The sequence below is a fragment of the Lepisosteus oculatus genome, chromosome 14 (assembly GCF_040954835.1).
Source record: "Lepisosteus oculatus isolate fLepOcu1 chromosome 14, fLepOcu1.hap2, whole genome shotgun sequence".
NCBI lineage: Eukaryota > Metazoa > Chordata > Actinopteri > Semionotiformes > Lepisosteidae > Lepisosteus > Lepisosteus oculatus.
The window spans coordinates 31,670,832-31,691,366 of NC_090709.1; the positions used below are offsets into that span (position 1 = coordinate 31,670,832).

Consider the following 20,535-nt stretch of genomic DNA (forward strand, 5'->3'; position numbering starts at 1 on the left):
TTGACTGCCGAGGATCGGGTTCCTATGCGGTGCTTTTAGGAAGGATAAGTGCTAGACAAAGGGATAGTCAGAGTAATAGCGAAGTCCAAAATCCAGGTAGGCGTGTAGAACCGTCGATGTAGAATCAGAAGGCGTAGGCGTAAAAGAGGAAACAGGAAGGGATCATAATCCGGGAAGGCCTTGAAGAGGCGTTGCCGTTGAATCAGAAGGCAAAGGCGTAATCGAGGAAACAGGCTTGGGTCAGGATCCAAGAGAGCACTGTAGAGGCGAAGGTACGAAATCGGGAGGCAAAGGCGTAGTCGAAGAACACCAGTGTCTAGGTCAAGGGGAGAAACAGTACAATAGCGAAGGAGTTGGTCAAAACAAAGCTCAGTGAGAGAATCTCAATTCGTGAGCGCTGACAGGGCGTCTGGTGAGGGTTTAAATAGAGGACTGATTGATGCATGCACGTTTGGTATGGGGAGAGCTCGTGGGAATTCGGGAGCGCTTGCCTGCGTGAGAGTGATTTGTGACAGTACCCCCCATCTCAGGGGCAGCTCCGGATGCCATAGATAGAGGAGGAGCACGGGAGTGAAGAAAGTCCGAGATAAGGGTCTTGTCCAGGATGTCCCGTTCAGAGACCCAGGTTCTCTGCTCAGGACCATAGCCGAGCCAGTCGACCAGAAATTGTCTTGAACCCCTATACCAACGACATTTGAGGATCTAATTGACTGTATAGGAGGTGGATCCAGCGATGGAATGAGGTGGAGGTGGATGAGGTTGCGGCCTGGAGAGGGGTGACCTGTGGTAGGACTTGAGAATGGAAACATGAAAGGTGGGGTGAATGCAAAGGGTGGGGGGGAGAGCCAGGTGGAAGGTGACTGGAGTGATCTGGGAAATTACCCGGAAGGGACCAATAAATCTGGGCCCCAGCTTGCGGGAGGGTTGATGGAGAGAGATGTTGCGTGTTGAGAGCCAGACAAATTGCCTTCTGCTATGTCTGGGAAAAGGCCTTCTGTGCCGATCCACGAAGGTCTTATAGCGGTGTGAGGCTTTTAGGAGGGCGCGCTGGGCCGTTTTCCAAAGCTTCTTTAAGGAAGAGATATATAATTGGATCGAGGGAAGGTCCGTGTCAGAAACCAGCTTCCGGAGGAGCGAAGGTTGATAACCCAGGGAGCATAGAAAGGGAGACATGCCAGTGGCGGAAGAGTACAGGGCGTTTTGAGCATACTCGGCAGCGAGAGACAAACTGCGGACCTCGATCAGAAACAATGTCCTCAATCCCGTGTATCCCGTGAAGATGAACAACCTGCTGTACAAACAGGTTGGCCATTTGTTGGGCAGAAGGCAGGGAGTGGCAGGGAACGAAATAAGCCGCCTTGGAGACCTGTCAATGACGACCATAATAACCGTGTTGCCCTGGCTCCTGCGAAGGTCCGTGAGGAAGTCCACAGAAATATGAGACCATGGCCGTGCGGGTACTGGAAGGGGTTGGAGAAGACCAGCCTTTTGGTGATGGGGTGTTTTAATATGAGTGCAGGTGGGGCAAGCTCTTACGTAATCCGAGACATCAGCCCTTAGGGAGGGCCACCAGAAGTCCCCAGAAACAAGTTCCAGAGTTCGGCGGACGCCAGGATGTCCCGCATGACCTGAGAGTCGTGAGCCCACTGGAGAACAGCGGAGCAAACCTGATCAGTCACAAACAGCTTGTCAGAAGGGCACGAGGGTGTGGTCCTTGAGGGCATTTCGGATGAGGTGCTCGATGTTGGGACAGACGGCAGCGATGATCTGGTGAGAGGGGATGATGGGTTCAGGAGGGAGTTCGAGCTCCGGTGGGTCAAATAGAAGTGAGAGGGCGTCCCCCTTGATATTCTTAGAACTGGGGGTATATGTCATGAAAAAGGAAAAATGGGCAAAAAATAGGGACCATCTGGCCTGGAGAAAATTAAGGGGCCGAGCAGACTGGACAAAGTACAGGTTGTTGTGGTCAGTGAGAATTGTGAATGGATGTTGAGCTCCCTCCACCCAATGCCTCCATTCTTCCAGAGCAAGCTTGATGGCCAGGAGCTCTGTCTCCCACATCGTAGTTAACCTCAGCCAGGGAGAGGCGCCTGGAGAAGAAGGCACAGGGGTGGAGAGTAGTACTAGCCCTGTTTCGCTGAGACAGGACAGCTCCAACACCATGGGCAGAGGCATCAACCTCCAGGACGAAGGGCAGCAAGGGATCAGGATGTCAAAGGAGGGGAGCCGTGGTGAAGAGGTGTTTCAAACGTAGGAAGGCACGATCAGCCTCATTGGTCCACTTGCCCAGAGTCGGACCCTTATGTGTGAGGGTGGAGATGGGAGCGGCAACGGAGCTGAAGTCCTGAATGAAACGACGGTAAAAGCCAGAAAATCCAAGAAAGCATTGAACCTGCTTCAAGTTCCTGGGAGTTGGCCAGTCCATAATGGCAGCCGTCTTGGAGGGGTCCATCTCGATGCCCAGAGGAGGGATGACATAACCGAGAAATTGAACAGTGGAAACATGGAAAGTGCATTTTTCCAGCTTGGCATAGAGGCTGTTCTTTATGAGACGAGTTAGGACCTCCCTGACATGAATGACATGCTCCTGAAGGCTACTGGAATAAATTAAATTATCATCCAAATAGACGAGCGTGTACTGGTGAATGATGTCCCAGAAGATGTCATTCATAAAATTCTAAAAAGACGAACTGTAGCCAAGGGAAACCAAGAATAAGTGGGAGTGAAGGAGAGTGGAGGAGGAGAAGCTGAATACGTTCCAGGTGGGTGGCACCAATACGCAGGGAGATGGGGATGGTCTGCCACTCCACCAATCCTGGAGAGAGGGAGGAACCATCGATGGACTGAATGCAGATGGGAGGGGAGACGGGCAGTAAGGGAATCTTCAAGGAGGCAGCGAGTCCATAATCTAAAAAGTTTCCCGCTGCACCTGAGTCAGCGAAAGCAAAAAGAAATTCCCAGAAAAGCCCAGCAGGACAGTCCAGAGGCAGAAGGGTTGAGAGAAAGGATACTGACCTTTGGAGGGGGACAGACAAAACGAAGGGTCACACCGGACAGGAGGCTCGGAGGTGGTCGGAAGCCCCACAATAGAGGCAGCGCCCCTCTGAAAGTCGGCGGTTGCGTTCCTCCAGAGAAAGACTAGATGAGGAGGGCGTGAAAAGGTGCAGCAGGAGTGGAACCGGGAGTGGTGTGGCTGGAAGCAGAATGGAGCAGGAGGCGTTCGGTCCTACGTTGCTGTAGGCGGACATCGATCTTGGTGGCCAAGGAAAACAAAACTCTCCAGAGTCAGCGTGTGGTAAGGGAGGAGGGCCAGGTGATCCTTAAGTTCCTCGGAGAGTCCCCCATGGAACTGATGGATGAGGGCTTCTGGGTTCCAAGCGAGCTGAGAGGCCAAGACCCGAAAGTCCATCACATATTCCTGGAGGGGACGAGTACCCTGCGACAAGGACAGACGCGAGGCGGCAAAGTAAGAAGACTCAACCTGTTCGAAGGTGGCCGTCAGAGCTGCCTGGAACTATGCAAAGTCCGAGGTTTCTGGGGCATTCCTGGCGAGAAGGCCTGCAGCCCACATAATCGCCCGGCCAGAAAGGTAGACCACTATAAAGGCAGCGCGTTCGCGGTCAGTCGAAAACAATCCGGAAGAAGGTTAAAAGCCATCCAGCATTGCGTCAGATAAGCCTGGCACATATTCGGCGTACTGTCGAATTGGTCCGGTGTGGGAGGAGGCAGGGGACAGGAGGAGGTGACTGGAACTGGGGGCTGAGTGGGATTAGTCACGAGTGGGAGGTTGGGAAGCGAGTGGCTGAGGGGGGGAACTGGAGACCAGGTTAGTGAGATGTTGGAAGGTGGCAGTGAGCTGATCCAGTGCCTGGGAGTGCTGGGACAGGAGAGCCAGGGGATTAAATGAGCCCGCGGGGTCCATCTTTGGGCTCACGATTCTGTCAAGGATGGACTGACTGCGGAGGATAGGGATCCTATGCGGGGCTCTTCGGTAGGGGATCTTAGGTTTAGAATCGATAGGCGAACGTGTAGTCGGGGAAGCTAGCTGAGTCCAAAATATGGGTAGGCATAGTTGGAGCATCGGTACTGAATCGGGAGGCGAAGGCGTAGTCGAGGAAGCAGGCAGGGTTCAGGAACCTTGAAGGTGTTGTAGAACTGTCGGTACAGAATCGGGAGGCGGAGACGTCGTCGAGGAAGCAAGGCAGGGTCCAATATCCAGGAAAGAGTAGTTAGGGCGTCTGTACTAAGTCGGGAGCCGAAGACGTTGTCAAGAGGGAAGGCAGGGTCAAGATCCAGGAGTCAAACAATAGATTAAGCAAAATAGCACTAGGTGCAGAGCTCAGGGAGAAGATCTCAATCGTGAGCAATGAATAGGGGTCTGGTGAGGGTTGAAATAGAAGAGAGGTTGGTGCGTGCATGTTTGGGAAGGGAAAAGCTCGTGGGAATGCGGTAGCGCTTGCATGCGTGGGTGCGATTTGTGACATATGATCAATATACATGTGATTTATAAGGTGACTTACAGCTGAGCTTGAAGTTTAAACACTTGTGTTTTTTTTTCTCTTTTATAGTTTCTTGAAGGTTAACTCTACGCTGATTTTTAAAATTCGAATTTAATTTATTGAATATATTTTTTTTCCTAACCAGGAGAGGGGTATTTTACACAGTAATGCACAGGCAGCTGTGACTGTGTGTACTACAAGCTACCTTGTCTGCTGAAACCTTCTCTGTTTGATGAGTGGAAAAAAATATCAGATAAATACATCATGGTTTCATGCTGTAACAATAAAATGTGAAAAAGTCCAAGGGGGGTGAATACACTGGCACTTTACAGCCTGGCCAGTGCTCAGCAAGCACTGCAATATAAAACATAAAAGTCAACATCTCTTTGTCTGAACATAAGAAAGGTTACAATCCACAGAAAAAACACTGTAAGAGAAGGGGTGTTGACAACGACAAGCACACAGTATGTATAAATATAAAAAAGTCCTGACTGCTGGTCAGTAAAGATCCCAGGACACTGTGTGTGACAGTAGGGGTGTGGACCCCAGTGTCCCGACTGCTGGTCAGTACAGATCCAGGACACTGTGTGTGAGAGTAGGGGTGTGGACCCCAGTGTCCCAACTGCTGGTCAGTACAGATCCAGGACACTGTGTGTGAGAGTGGGGTGTGGACCCCAGTGTCCCAACTGCTGGTCAGTACAGATCCAGGACACTGTGTGTGAGACTGGGGTGTGGACCCCAGTGTCCTGGTCAGTACAGATCCAGGACACTGTGTAAAAGAGTAGGGGTGTGGACCCCAATGGACACTGTGTGTGAGAGTAGGGGTGTGGACCCCAGAGTCCTGACTGCTGGTCAGTACAGGTCCCGGGACACTGTGTGTGAGAGTAGGGTGTGGACCCCAGTGTCCTGACTGCTGGTCAGGGGTGTTGTTTAGTGGGGTTTCAGTCTGTACTCCCTAAAGTGTCAGGGTCTGAACTAGGAGACGACAGGAGCTGATTTACTTTCACTTTCTCCTGTCAAGAGATCAGAGATCGATACTGTAAACTCAAGCTGTCTGAACTGTACTAAATATTTTAATAAAGTGTTTATTTCAGGCAAAAATGATTGATGTAAAACCTGACTGTTTGCTGATGGTATTGGATTCACACTATTAGTATTCATGATGCTCAGACACGCTCAAATAGAATAATTTCCTGTTTGTTGCTCAGAGGCCGTGTTTATTGTACAGTTGATAATACCAGAAAGGAAGCAGTACAGATTAACAAGAGAGGAATTTATTTGGCCCATAATTAGTAATGATTCCAGGTTCTCATGCAGCTGTTTCTCCTGTGCTGACTGGAGGAGCTCATCAAGCTGTGTCTGGAGAGAAGCCAGGGTATCGGCTTGTTCCCCTCTCTCACGCCCCTCCTTGTACAGTAGAGCCTCCCAAACCTGATTTTAAGTATTAGTGTTGCTTTAGGTTTCAATGTTAGTTCTGAGGAACTCTGAGATGTCAATATCTAACTGGTCTTTAATGATGACTAACTGTCTCTGAGGATGTTGAATATTTTGTATATATGAGGTTCACTATCTTCACCCTGTCAGTGTAGGACAATCCCTTCGAACCAAAGAGACTCAGTTCCTTCAGCCTGTCACTGTGGGACACTCCCTTTAGACTAAAGAGACTCTGTTCCAACAGCCTGTCAGTGTGGGACACTCCCATCAGACTGAAGAGACTCAGTTCCTCCAGCCTCTCAGTGTGGGACACTCCCTTCAGACTGAAGAGACTCAGTTCCTTCAGCCTGTCAGTGTGGGACACTCCCTTCAGACTAAAGAGACTCAGTTTCTTCAGCCTCTCAGTGTGGAACACTCCATTCAGACTAAAGAGACTCAGTTCCTTCAGCCTCTCAGTGTGGGACTCTCCCTTCAGACTAAGGAGACTCGGTGCTTCCAGCCTGTCAGTATGGGACACTCCCTTCGGACTAAAGAGACTCAGTTCCTTCAGCCTCTCAGTGTGGGACACTTCCTTCGGACTAAGGAGACTCAGTGCTTCCAGCCTGTCAGTGTGGGACACTCCCTTCAGACTGAAGAGACTCAGTTCCTTCAGCCTGTCACTGTGGGACACTCCCTTCAGACTAAAGAGACTCAGTTCCTTAAGCCTGTCACTGTGGGACACTCCCTTCAGACTAAGGAGACTCAGTTCCTTCAGCCTGTCACTGTTGGACACTCCCTTCAGACTAAAGAGACTCAGTTCCTTCAGCCTGTCAGTGTGGGACACTCCCTTCAGAGAAAAGAGACTCTGTTCTTTCAGCTTGTCAGTTTTACTGTTTTTAAACTAACATCATGCTAATTCTCTTCAGTGTGGAACACATTAGATAGTTTTTAAGCGATCTGACATCCCTAAGTGTTGAAACTATACAACACACAGGTTTCCCAGCCAGGTGGTTGAGTCCCAAACATTTCTTTATGAAATGTGACATTTTAGACTCACTACTGAAGAATCAGGATGGACTGAATGATTTGACATTTTTTATGTATCTTTAAAATAAGGTGGTATAAAGGTTCATATTACATACAGGAGTACCATATGTGTCTGAATTGCCATTGGACACTCAGAGTTTTAGTAGGACTCTACAGTGCCCTCCAGAATTATTGATGCCCTTGGTAAAGATGAACAAGGAAGGCGATGGAAAAAATGTCTTTGTTGTTTATCAGATGAGAGAAATCTAACCTTTCAGTGAGGTTAAATTATTCTAAGAAAAAAATCCTTATGAAAAATAAACATGTACTATTGAGAGAACAGTTAAAAATAAAATACATATCTTATATAAATTGTAAGAATACAGAATAAGAATGTTGTAAGAATACAGTTTGATTAACATTAACATTAACAGAGCATTTTGTGTACTACAGAGAATACACAGAAATATAATCTCAATAATCTGTGTTCTTCCTCTCTCACAGGGCAGGGACAATAGAAAAGATATAGAAAAGTTTTTATCGTAAATTTTAAATGGGATGAATAGTGAAAATATCTGTGATAAGAACTTTATAATGTAAATAATCTGTGATCTTTCTCTCTGACAGGGGAGGGACAGGCTGATTCCCATGAGGCACCACACAGTCTCTCAGAGATCAGGATCGTGCTGCTGGGGGAGAGATGGTCTGAGAAGAGCTCAGCAGGAAACACCATCCTGTTCAGAGAGATGTTTGACACTGAGAGAAGAACTGAGAAGTGTGTGAAGAGACAGGGTGAAGTAGCTGGGAGGCAGATCACTGTGGTTAACACTCCAGGCTACTCCTCTTTTCCATGGATAATAAGGACTGATCCACAGCATGTCAGACAGGAGGTTGTGCGCAGTGTGTCTCTGTGTCCCCCAGGACCCCACGCCCTCCTCCTGGTCACTCCTGTGACCTCATCGTTCACAGAGTGAGACAGGAGATTATTGGAGGAACAACTGGAGCTTCTCAGTGAGAGAGTCTGGAGACACACAATAGTGCTGTTCACCTGGGGGGACACACTGAGACTTACAACCATTGAGTGGCACATTGAGAGAGAAGGGAAGGATCTCCAGTGGCTGTTGTAGAAATGTGGGAAAGAGGTATCATGTTCTCATCAACAAGAACAGGGGCGACCACACTCCGTTCACAGAGCTGCTGAAGAAGATAAAGGACTTGGTGGCAGGAAACTATGGGCTGTACTTCACTACTCACATCAAAGAAATAAACACTGAACTAGAAAATATATATTAAACAAAAGGATGAGGAGAGACAGAGAAAGATAGATGAGCTGAGACAGAGGTTGGAGGAGAGACAGAGAGAGACAGAGGAGCTGAGACAGAGGGAGGAGGAGAGACATGGAGAGAGACAGAAGAGCTGAGTCAGAGGTTGGAGGAGAGACAGAGGAGCTGAGACAGAAGTATGAAAGAAGGGAGAGAGAGAGAGAAGATGAGCTCAGACAGAGGTTGGAGGAGGAGTGGAGAAGAGAAGAGGAGCTGAAGGAGAAGATGAGAAAAACACTGAAGGAAGAGGAGCTGGAGAAAGACAGAGGAGCCCAGCCTGCCTGTCAAGAGGAGGAACAGTATAGACATCCCTCCGACCAGTGAGTGTGATTGATGCTGTATTACTGATTCACTGATCTTACTGGTCATCAACTGAGAGATTCAACCATCTTGTGTCCTATTAGGAATTCAAATAATACTGTGCTCCACTCTGTACTGTATGACTAACACAGTGGCACACAGATCTGTATCTGTTTAAATCCTCTGTGCTTTAATTAAACTGTTTTCTATCAGGGAGATTAGATTTAACCCATCACACAGCAGCTCAATCTCTGTAATCTGTCCTTTAAACTGTCTGACCAAAAATCAATCAAGGTTTATAGATCAATGCACGAACAGTACAGCACACAGCGGTGTTGTCGGCATTGAAATGCTTTGTCCGCGAGCTGGTTAAAGGCTCGTTAAGAGGGATAGACAGGGGTTAACATTAGGATACAACAAATGACACAATTGCAATTCACAGATTGTGAAGAAGTAACACAAGGATAGGAGGTATTTAGGTGTCCTGACAGTAGTAGGGTACAGGGTAGGAGGTATTTAGTGCTCTTCATAGGTATCCTGAGAGTGCCAGTGCCCCCTGTCAGTTCAAGGAGGTAACTGCAGGTGTCTGCTGTGGTTGGCTGCTCAGCAGTCTTACTGCCTGGGGGAAGAGGTTGTTCTGACACCTGGTGTTCTTGGTCTGATACTTCAGTATGGTTTTCCAGATGGTAGTAGAGAGAGCAAGTTGTGTTTAGGGTGACTGGGGTCCCTGAGGATGGACATGGCCTACTTGAGGCATCTAACAGAGTAGATATCCTCTGTCTTCAGTAGTGCAGCTGGTAGTGTTCTGAGCCAGTTTCACCACCCTCTGGAGGACCTTGAGCTTGTGGGTGGAGCAGTTACCACACCACGCAGTGGTGCAGCCGGTTTGGATGCTCTCAGTGGTGCTCCTGTAGAAGCTGGTCAGGATGTGTGACGGCATGCTGAACTTCTTCAGTCTGGGGAGAAAGAACAGGCGCTGTCTTGTCTACGGGAATGGTTAGGTGGGTCCAGGTCAGGTCGCCTGTGATGTTGACACCTAGGAATTTGAAAATGTGGACCACAGCGGACCCGCTGATGTGAATGGGTGCATGGTCTGTTCCTCGATGCTTCCTGTAGTCCACGATCAGCTCCTAAGTTCTGCTGGTGTTCAGAGAGAGGCTGTTGTCCTGACACGCTGCTGTCAGCATTTCTACCTCCTCCCTGTAGGCGGACTCATCACCGTTTGTGGTCAAGCTGATGATCGTTGTATCGTCTGCAGACTTGATGATGGAGTTTGTTTTGTTCCTGGCGACACAGTCATGGGTGAACAGGGAGTAGAGGAGAGGGCTGATTACGCAGCCCTGGGGGACGCCGATGTTCAGGGTCAGGATGGAGGATGTACTTGTGCCGACTCTCACCACCTGCGGTCGGCCTGTCAGAAAGTCCAGGATCCAATTGCAGAGAGGGGAGCTTAGTCCTAGGTCCTGGAGCTTGGTGATGAGCCTTGAGGGTACGATGGTGTTGAATGCTGAGCTGTTGTCAACAACATTCTCAAATACGTTTCTCTCGTCTAGGTGTAAGAGGGTAGTGTGTAGAGCAGTGGCGATGGCCTCCTCAGTTGGTCTGTTAGTGTCAAAGGCAGCTCTGAAGTCCAGCAGGACAGGAATGGGGGAAAGAGCACATCAGCAGATCATTAGAACCCCAGACAAGAGCTGTTTCTGTACATCAGTCTAAAAGACTCATCACAGCTTGTCTGCAGATCAGTGAGTCTGTGAGTGAACAGCAGCAGCCTGTTGTAGAATCTGTGTCAAACAGGGTGAGATGGAGAATTACAGAACTGCCTGGAGTCTGAATTCTGCTTTTTAACAAAGTGGTCAAGACTACAGGTCTCAAGGTTGAAGGGACAGTTCCTGACCAAGAGACACCAACAATGAGGAAGATAATAACAGCAGCTCAGCCTAGCAGTGGGAATGTGGTACCAGGAACATGAGGTTGAGTTTATTCCAGGTGCTGACAGGTGCTGAGAAGCATTAAGCCTGTTTCTCTCTTCTCATCCTCTGAAGTAAAGACACGGTGGACTCTGACTCTGGGTGTGATCAGTTTCAGAGTGAAATACCAACAGGATGATTGCACTGGACTGCACACTCTCCTAGAGTGCTGTTCTTAACTGGATTGAAGAGATTATCTCTCCTTTTTCAATTAACGTCCTTCTACACTCTGCCCCTGTAATAGTATAGTACTACAGCATGACTGCTGTTATTTGAAGGCCAGTAAATGAACACAGATTTTTAAGATGGAATTTGAGTCACTGGAAAAAAATTCTGACATGAATGAAAATCATGAGCATCAGGTAAAACTTTGTAGTTATCATGATGCCCAAGACTAATTCCCAGATGTTTACGTCTTTAAGTTTCTTTCATAATGACTTTTAAGTTTTGACTTTTGAGCAAATTGGTCTCCTGTTATCTGTGGAAAGCTTGTTCTCCTCTCATGTGTATCCTCCCCGATGCTCCTGTCTCTCCTCCTGTTGCAGTGAGACCCAGACTCCAGCCCCGCCGCTCTGAGCTGAGACTTGTGCTGCTGGGCAGGACTGGTGCTGGGAAGAGCGCAGCAGGAAATACCATCCTGGGCTCAGAGGAGTTTCCCTCTGAATCCAGCAGCTCCGTGGTCACAGGAGAGCCGAAAGAGGAGAGGACACGTGTCAGGGAGACAGGTGACTGTGGTGGACACTTCAGACTGGCTCCACACTGGACTGTCTGAAGATGACAGGAGACGGGATGTGGGGCTCTGTGTTAACCTGTCTGCCCCGGGGCCCCACGCCTTCCTCCTGGTGACCCCGCTGGGCCGATCCACAGGGGAGGAGAGGAGGACACTGGAGACAGTCCTGGAGATATTCATGGAGAGGGCCCTGGAACACACCATGGTCCTGTTCACCCACGCTGATGATCTGACCAGCAGGACGCTGGAGGAGTCTGTGCACACAGGCAGCAGGGAGCTCCAGTGGCAGCTGGAGAAGTGTGGGAACAGGTATCACACCCTCAACAACAAGGACAGGGGCAGCACTCAGGTCACAGAGCTGCTGGAGAAGATAGAGGAGCTGGTAGCAGGAAACAAGGGCAGCTACTACAGCACTGAGATGTACCAGGAGGCCGAGTCCCAGATCAGACAGAGGCAACTGCAGATCCTGAGGGACAGAGAGGAGAGCAAACAGAGGGAGGAGGAGAGACTGAGGGAGAAGCACCAGAAGGAGCTGCAGAACTACCTCCGCAGGATGGAGGAGGAGATCCAGACACGAGAGGACAAGATCAGAGCGCTGGAGGAGCCGATAGCAGAGCTGGAGGTGAAGCTGAGGGAGGAGAGGGATGAGGGGAGGAGGAGAGCGCTGGAGGAGGAGCTGAGGAGAGAGAGAGGGGAGAGAGAGAGGCTGCAGAGAGAGATGAAGAGAGTAAGAGAGGAGCAGGAGAGGGAGAGGAGAGAGAGACAGGAGATACACAGGAGGGAGATGGAGGAGCTCAGGCAGCACTATGAGGAAAAGGCCAGAGAGGAGGCAGAGAGACCCCTGGACCTGGTGCAGCAGCACCTCAGCACAAGAGCAGTGATACTGGGAGCAGAACTGGGGGCAGCAATAGGTGCCCTAGCAGGAGCCTTGAGGGGCCCAACTGGAGCAGCAGCAGGAACAGTGATAGGAGCTGCAGCAGGAGCTCAGATAGGAGCTTTACTGGGAGGAGAAACCAGAGCAGCACAGACTCACACATTTGAGCAAACACACCCCGCAGACACACACAGCCCACAGACACACAAGAGCACACACAGCCCGCAGACACAATCAGCAGACACACACAGTCCACAGACACACAAGAACACACACAGCCCGCAGACACACAGGAGCACACACAGCCCGCAGACACCCAAGAGCACACACAGCCTGCAGACACCCAAGAGCACACAGCCCGCAGACACACAAGAACACACACAGCCCTCAGACAGTAGAGAAATACAGCAGAGAGACTGAGGAGTTGAAAGAGACTGTAGAAAGATACAGAATAGAGATGGAGGAGCTCAGGCAGAGTTATTTGAGTGACAGAGAGATACAGACAGACTGCCGCAGGTCAGTCGCTGATCCACACAGTCCTTCCCAGCAGGAGAGGAAGAATGGATACTTCCTGGACACAGAGGGAGGACTTTCCACTGAAACACTGATCTCTTCCTTGTAAGAGATCTGACTCACTGAAAACCTGCCGTTAGTTTCCAATGGTATGAAAAGTAATTTAAAATTAATGTTGTATTTTTATCTTTTTTGTATATGATATATGATGTATGTATATAATTCTTATTGCACTTACTTATATAACAGTATATATGTATATAGGTGTAACAGCAATATTGATACTCAGATGTTTATATTCAGTTGTGGTTCATCCAGTGTCTTCTTCCTTCACAAGGATGAGCATGGTGGGGAACTGCTGTCTGTAATGATTCTTAATAAAGCAAGTGTGTTTGTCCTGATGAAGACTCTGCTGCTGAAATGCTAACAGTTTATTAAAGATATATTTTGCAGTGTAGAGTGTGTGTTCAGTTGACTCTGTTGCTCACAGGGCTTTTCTCCAGACAGCACCTCTGTAATTTTGGGGTGTGCTTTCTTTCCTGTTCTCTCTGTATTGTGGCTGCCCTGAACAGCACCCCAGTTCTTTATTAAAGTCTAAATTATTAGTTTAAATTGAAAAACCTTGGGGTGATTCGAACAAACTGCAGTATGTCCAAAATTCAGCAGCCAGAATCCTGACCAGGTCTAGTGCAAATGATCCCATTACTCTTATCCTGGAGTCCCTGCACTGGCTTCCTGTCAAATTCTGTGTGGACTTTAAAATCCTCATGCTCACCTATTGTATAAGGCTCTGCATGGCTTGGCACCTCAGTACCTGTCTGAACTATTATCACCCTACTCCCCACCTCACAACCTTCACTCTTCTAATTCTGGTCTCCTAACTGTCCTCCAAGCCCATCTTCACTTGATGGGTGACAGGGCCTTCTCCTGTTATGCCCCCAAGCTCTGGAACTCTCTCCCCAAGGATATCAGAGAGCCACCTTCTCTAAACTCCTTCGAATCCAGACTCAAAACCCTCTTCTTTAGAAAAGCCTTTACTTAACTGGTTCCATTCTTCACCACTCTGCTTTTCTTAGTACCACCATCCATGGTCTCCTCTATATATTGTAATTGTGTTTTATCTTGTGTATTCTTCTTATTTATTGTTGTTGTCATTCTGTAAAGAGCTTTGAGAAGCCACCTTAAAAGGCACTATATAAAATAAAGTTTTTTATTATTATTATTATTACCTGTGATTTTGTGTGTTTGACTGATGGGCAAAGATCCCAGACAGTGACTGGATCCCTGGATCTCTTGAGTTCCACCAGCAGGATCAGGGAAAGGATTCCACCAGGTGGATGCTGTACATTGGTCCTGGTGGAGGGGAGACCCCATTACCTGTAAAGAGCTTTGAGTGGAATGTCCAGAAAAGCACTATATAAGTGTAAGCAATTATTATTATTATTATTATTATTATTATTATTATTATTATTACCTGTGATTTTGTGTGTTTGACTGATGGGCAAAGATCCCAGACAGTGACTGGATCCCTGGATCTCTTGAGTTCCACCAGCAGGATCAGGGAAAGGATTCCACCAGGTGGATGCTGCACATTGGTCCTGGTGGAGGGGAGACCCCATTACCTGTAAAGAGCTTTGAGTGGAATGTCCAGAAAAGCACTATATAAGTGTAAGCAATTATTATTATTATTATTATTATTATTATTATTATTATTATTATTATTAATGTGTCTGAACATCTTTTCGAGGCTAAAAAATTAACTGGGATACTGTTGATATAAAAAAGTAAAATATATATAATAATAATATAATCATAAACTTTATTTTATATAGCACCTTTAAAGGTGGCTTCGCAAAACGCTTTACAGGATGACAATAACAATAAATAAAAATACAACAATAAATAAGAAGAATACACAAGATAAGACACAATTACAATTACAACAATACAACAATAACAATAAAGGAGACCGTGGAAGGTGGTACTAAGTAGAGCAGAGGGGTGGAGAATGGTATCAGTTAAGTAAAAGCTTTTCTGAAGAATAAGGTTTTGAGTCTGGATTTGAAGGAGTTTAGAGAAGGTGACTCTCTGATATCCTTGGGCGAAGAGTTCCAGAGCTTGGGGGCAAAACAGGAGAAGGCCCCATCACCCATACAATGTAGGCGGGCTTGTGGAACAGTAAGGAGGGCAGAATTTGAAGAGCGGAGGTTGCTAGGTGGGGAGTAGGGCGAGTAGAGCCTTATAGGTGAGCATGAGGATTTTAAAATCTACACGGAATTTGACCGGAAGCCAGTGCAAGGACTCCAGGATAGGAGTAATGTGAACACTTGCACTAGACCTGGTCAGGATTCTGGCTGCTGAATTTTGGACATACTGCAGTTTGTTCAGAGTAGATTTAGATACCCCAGCGAGTAGAGCATTGCAGTAGTCAATTCGAGAGAATACAAATATGTTGATCAGTTTTTCAGCCACAGTTAATGATAGCATAGGGCGTAGTCTTGCGATATTTCTAAGGTGAAAAAAATATGTTTTTGACAGTATGCTGAATATGTGGGTCAAATGTTAAGCCAGAATCGAATATAACCCCAAGGTTTTTCAATTTTGATTGAAGCTCAAGTAGAGAGCCATCTACAGATAGGATTATAGTCCTGGCTTTACGAAGTTGATGAGGGGTACCAATAAGCATGACTTCAGTCTTGTCGCAGTCACATAGCAGAAGATGGTTTCAAACTATCAACTTCTGGGTTATGGACCCAGCACGCTTCTGCTGCGCCACTCTGCTGACGACTGTCATAGCGTGATTCAACACAACTGCTCTATCTTTACTTTCTAAAAGTGCACCCGAGATGAAAAGTCTAAACGGTAAATGCAGACGTCACTTTGAGCTCTTGGTCTTTCATAGTACAAATCATCACACGCTGCTCTACATGTGCTTGTCTTCAAGATCGGTGTGAACCAAAGCTTCTGCTTTCAGAGGCAACTGATTCTTTCGTCATTAATTCCCAAATCTTCAATGAGAATCAGTGAAACGAAAACCAAACACATCTACACACTCGCGTCCTAGCATGAAAGAAAAATGATGGAAGCATTTGAGAAATACCAAGAGTAGTCTGAACAGCTCCAGTCTATCAACTGCTCTACAAAGTGATCGCTACCTCCACACCCAGTTTATAACACTGAAAACGACTCAGGAAGCACAGCAAAGTTCTAAAACCAGTGAATGCATCTGCATACATAAAACGTCAATTTTTCAAAAGTAAAATCTTCAGCTTTGAAATATTGTCATCCATTTATTTTCGTTTTTCTCTTTTTTACATAACATGCTTTAGAGAAATAAACTGTGTTGTAATTAAGCCTGCATTAGAAAATGTGCATCTTGTTAAATTAAAATCGGCACATCCCAGTGGGCGAAAGATGTAGAATATACGACTATTAAACGCATACCTTAGATGTATAAATGTGCTCCGTAACTGCTCTAGAATGAAATTCTAATATAAGTCTATCATTATACGTCAATTATACGCCTATGGTTATATGTTCATTATACGTAAATGGCTGGAATTCTATTATACAGATAAATTTAGAGGACTATTACACATATATAGTTAAAGGTCTATTATACAACAAAGATAGATTTTATAGGTGTAGAAACTAATAAATAAAGCCAATGATTTGTTTTAGAAATTTATTCTGAAAATATACAATTATTCACACCTGAAAAATATGTAGATCAAATTATACATTATATACAATATTGTAATCAACAAATGGCTAATCATCATAAAAAACACAACTAATCAACTATAGTTACAAATTCTAGTAACATGGCAATATATATATAGTAATGACAAACACAAACTAATTACATGAACATGCTAATATTTAACTCAAAACCACATTTCGATTCAAATATAAATTTTAAAATTTACAACTTCTATATTTCCGAAAATATTATTAATGTAGCACAAACGCTACTTTCTAATAAAGACAGAAAGAAACTGTTTGTTTTGTGTCTCATAGTGATCCTCCTCTCGATACTAATGAAATGTTTAATATGATCCCTCGAGAAAAAGGAGTCAATTTCCACCTGGAATGATTGATGCCCCATCATTTTGTAATATCCCCGGAAGTTTATACAGTAGAATCCTGGTTCGTGGTTTAAATTCAAGGTAAATAAGACTAAAGAAACGAAATGGAAACTTGATGTCGAACTGGAATTTAAATCACCCGAAACATTTCACTACATTCAGCAGTACGTGCCAGAGAGTCACACTTGCTATCAGTTCGATAGATACAGTAAGTTATTAGAGCAGAGGACTGTAGTAGAAACAGTGGGGAATCCTTAGGTCGCTGGTTCGACTCCAGCTCGAAAAAAGGTGCTTTTTGTGTACTTCAATCAAACAGTTAAAATAGCCAATCTTATTCACCCAGACGTTGATCAAAAGCTCAGTAAACGACGAAGCAGAGGCTCTCGTTCCGAATTCAGCTCACGTCTGATTGTCTTGTTTTGGCCAAGATCTGATCTTTGAATTCAGGGACTACTCTGTCTGCTTTGTACAGTAATTCAAAAGTAGATACAAATGTCACGTTTGTATTGTAGATATAATGGTGTTCTCTGTTTTTAAAGGATAGGTACTTAATTGGCTTTATGATTTGGTTTTGATTTTGTATCGTTGTATTATTAAGTTTGTGCGTTTTGTGTTTTTAACGTATTGTGAACTTATTTTTTAAACAAATGCTTACAAAGGCAAACAAGGCACACATCTGTTTATACCAGCGGTGAATTGTACATTTTTTAAAGTACAAGCTACTGTTCACTTTTGGGAGTATAACAGGTTCGATATAAAGTGGCAAAAATATAAAAGGGGAAAATACCCCAGGCTGCGTGTAAAGGGCTCGTTGTTTTCTTGTTAAATACGGCGTACTGTGAACGAAATGTTGCAGAAACACAATCTTTAAAGTGATATCTTCCCTTCCTCTCGTGGAAAGCACACAATGTGAGCAATTGTTTTGTTCTTTTTTTCAAGTTGCGATCCCAAGAGCATCAGACGCACAGTCTGACAGTAACCAAACCAGGATGGATTCTGCTGGGAGCCGGACTGAGCTCATTCTCACTCCCTGTGCTAAAAACAGAATTAACTCTTCCCCGAACATCGCCTACAGCTGATAGATGGTGCTCTGCGTCTTACTGCTCCGGCAATTGCTTTGACGAAAGACAGATCACTTATGCGCTTTTAACCTTCTCGCAGCTACAGGCGAGACTGGCGCTCGCTATATGAAGGCACCCGCTGGTATACCTTCTCTAACTTCCACAATCGCGACAGACTTCGCTTTAAAAAAAAAGTAGATATAGCCCTGAAAAAAGCATTAGCTTTATAAGTTTTTTACATTAATCTATTTTGAATCAAAGTTTGATGTTTTTTTATTGCAATTTACATTACAATAATAATAATCATCATCATTGCTTACACTTATATAGCGCTGTTCTGGATACTCCACTCAATGCGCTTTACAGGTAATGGGGACTCCCCTCCACCACCACCATTCTCCTGAATGATCACAGAGAGTCAGGACCTCGGTTTTACATCTCAGCCGAAGGACGGCACCTGTTTACAGTTTAGTGTCCCCGTCATTGTACTGGGGTATTAGGATCCGCATGGACCGCAGGGTGTAGGCCCAGCAACAAAAAACAGACGTGTGTCGGGCTCGGCGGCGAGCAGGACAATGACATCACAGGGACAAAGTAGAGGAAATCAAAACGGTTCTATAAAAGACCTGTGTCATCTGTCGGTTTGCACTCTGGACTCTAAATCCTCCGATCCGATTTTAAATCTCTTTAATACCTGAGCTGCGGCTTCTTCCGAGTACTTATTCGTATACTTATTATGTGTAAGTGTATAGATGAAACCTTCATATATTGTTCAGTTTAAATCAAAATGCTTTACTAATACAAGAGAGAAGTATAGTATGAAGGATGTGACAAATTTATGATTTCTTGGAACAAAATGTTTTTTATTTGCGTTCGAAATAAAGCGGAATTTTAGCGCGACACACAAACCCTTTGCCTTTTTTAGAGTGATTTTTAAACAGACAAAAATGTAGAAAACGTGTTTTTTAGCCCTATAATAGCAGGGTCAGTGACGTAATAAATAACGCGTCGGGCATCGCGTCAGAAAATTATAGGTTGGACTGCCGTCTGGCTTGTTGCGTTTATACCACGTACATTCTTTTATATAAATGAACTCCACCTGAAAGCTATAGAAAACACTTTGGGTAAGTTGTCTGCAGCCTCATGCGAATTTCGACAACTTACCCAAAACACTGTACTGTCTGGAGATCAGCTCCAGCTCTGAACTCAATTGCAATGAAAAACCATGCGTAACAAAACTGGAGAACAGCTGAACTTGTGCTCAGTTCGGTGATGAGGGTTCAGAACTGTCCTTGTTGTAATTAGCACGAACTGCACAGGCTCTGAATTAGACCATGTCAATTAGTCTGATCAGTGTAGGACACGTTAATGTAGAATTATTAATAGGTTTGTTAGTTAGTTCAGGTTTACCTACCTGAACTAATGTAGAATTATTACTTGGTCTGTCTCTTGTTTGTATATAAATGAATGTCTCTGACAACTTAATGATAGTTTTACGCTGTAGGTCAGGCGTTGACATATGCACGAGTATACGAAATGTCTCACTCCTGATTCAACTCATGTTCTATAGGAGATTGGCGATTCCTCCTGTTTCTCGTACAACCATATCAGAACAGAAGCCCGTGTCACCCAGCTGTGATTCAAGATCGACTCGCATCTTTATCCCTTTTTTGTTCATGATCATTATTTTCTTTAGTTATGATCAATATTGAACTTTTTCGAAATGAAATGACAATAATCAAACATGCAGGCAGATTTTTTAAAAGTATTCGGAATTGACAGGGTGCCCCTTTGGAACAGTCGTCAGAAAATGTGAGAAAATGAAAGTTATGTAAGCTCTCACACAAAGCATTGAAGATTGGAATCTGAGTGTAAAAAGATACCTGTCTCCCAATGATAGGCAGGGATACACACCATGACTCGAATAGATTCAGCGAACTTTAACACCTATGATATAACGAGTGCTTTGCATGTGTCGAACTTCTAGAAGGAACTACTACAACAGTTGTGGACATAATTCAAAACCGCCGGCAACTTCTGAGAAAATAATGTTCACTCATGGAATTTGGTCTTTGAATGGCTGGCGGGAAAATTCATTTATACTCCTGTTGCACCCTCAGCTGAAACATGTTAAAATAACAACGCAGATTTGTTGGAGAACCTGACAAGAATTATTGGGTTAGCACTGTATGTTATTTGGTATCTTTACTTTATTTTATTTATATATTTTTAATATAAATGTAAACATGCATGCTGTATAATCTATTGTAATTTTAAAATATGTTAGCTGAGGATGCGAAGGGGGCTATTATAGCTTGTGAAACACGCAAGGAACTATAAAAAAGGCTGGTATTTGAATAAAACTGGCGATCACAAGAAAACCACAATTTATGTGGTATCATCATCAATATCCTTCAAAATCGACATTCAAATGAAGGATTTGAAGAAACTATGAAAAAAGCAACAGTAATAGCAGAGGATTTTGATTTTTTCTCTTCAAGTCAGTAGATCACCGTAGAGTTGCGCCCCTACAAACAGCACAAAGGATGAATCCCACCTCCTTTGTTATTGCTACGTTTGTGCCGGTGAAAGTAGCGTTTGTGGTATTGAAAGCATCTCGGAAGATGAAGGTGCAGTCACTTCCACATGTCATGATACCATTAGATCCGACGACAAGAGCTGAAGCCCCCCAGTCCAAGCCAGCAATGTGAGGAAGATGAGCATGGCGGAAGGTAGTGTGGC

General features: G+C 45.2%; 1 protein-coding gene and 1 pseudogene across 1 annotated transcript; one reads left to right on the top strand and one right to left on the bottom strand.

Moving 5' to 3' along the window:
- LOC138242338 (zinc finger protein 850-like) overlaps window positions 1-20,535 on the bottom strand; it is a 1,462,105-nt pseudogene that overhangs the window by 1,100,739 nt on the left and 340,831 nt on the right.
- LOC102694523 (trichohyalin-like) lies at window positions 8,336-14,024 on the top strand. Its single transcript, XM_069198920.1, has 5 exons — window positions 8,336-8,580; window positions 9,819-9,922; window positions 11,073-11,252; window positions 11,302-12,793; window positions 13,943-14,024. Exons 1-4 carry the CDS (start codon window positions 8,336-8,338, stop codon window positions 12,549-12,551), a joined length of 1,779 nt encoding a protein of 592 aa, XP_069055021.1. The 3' UTR covers window positions 12,552-12,793; window positions 13,943-14,024.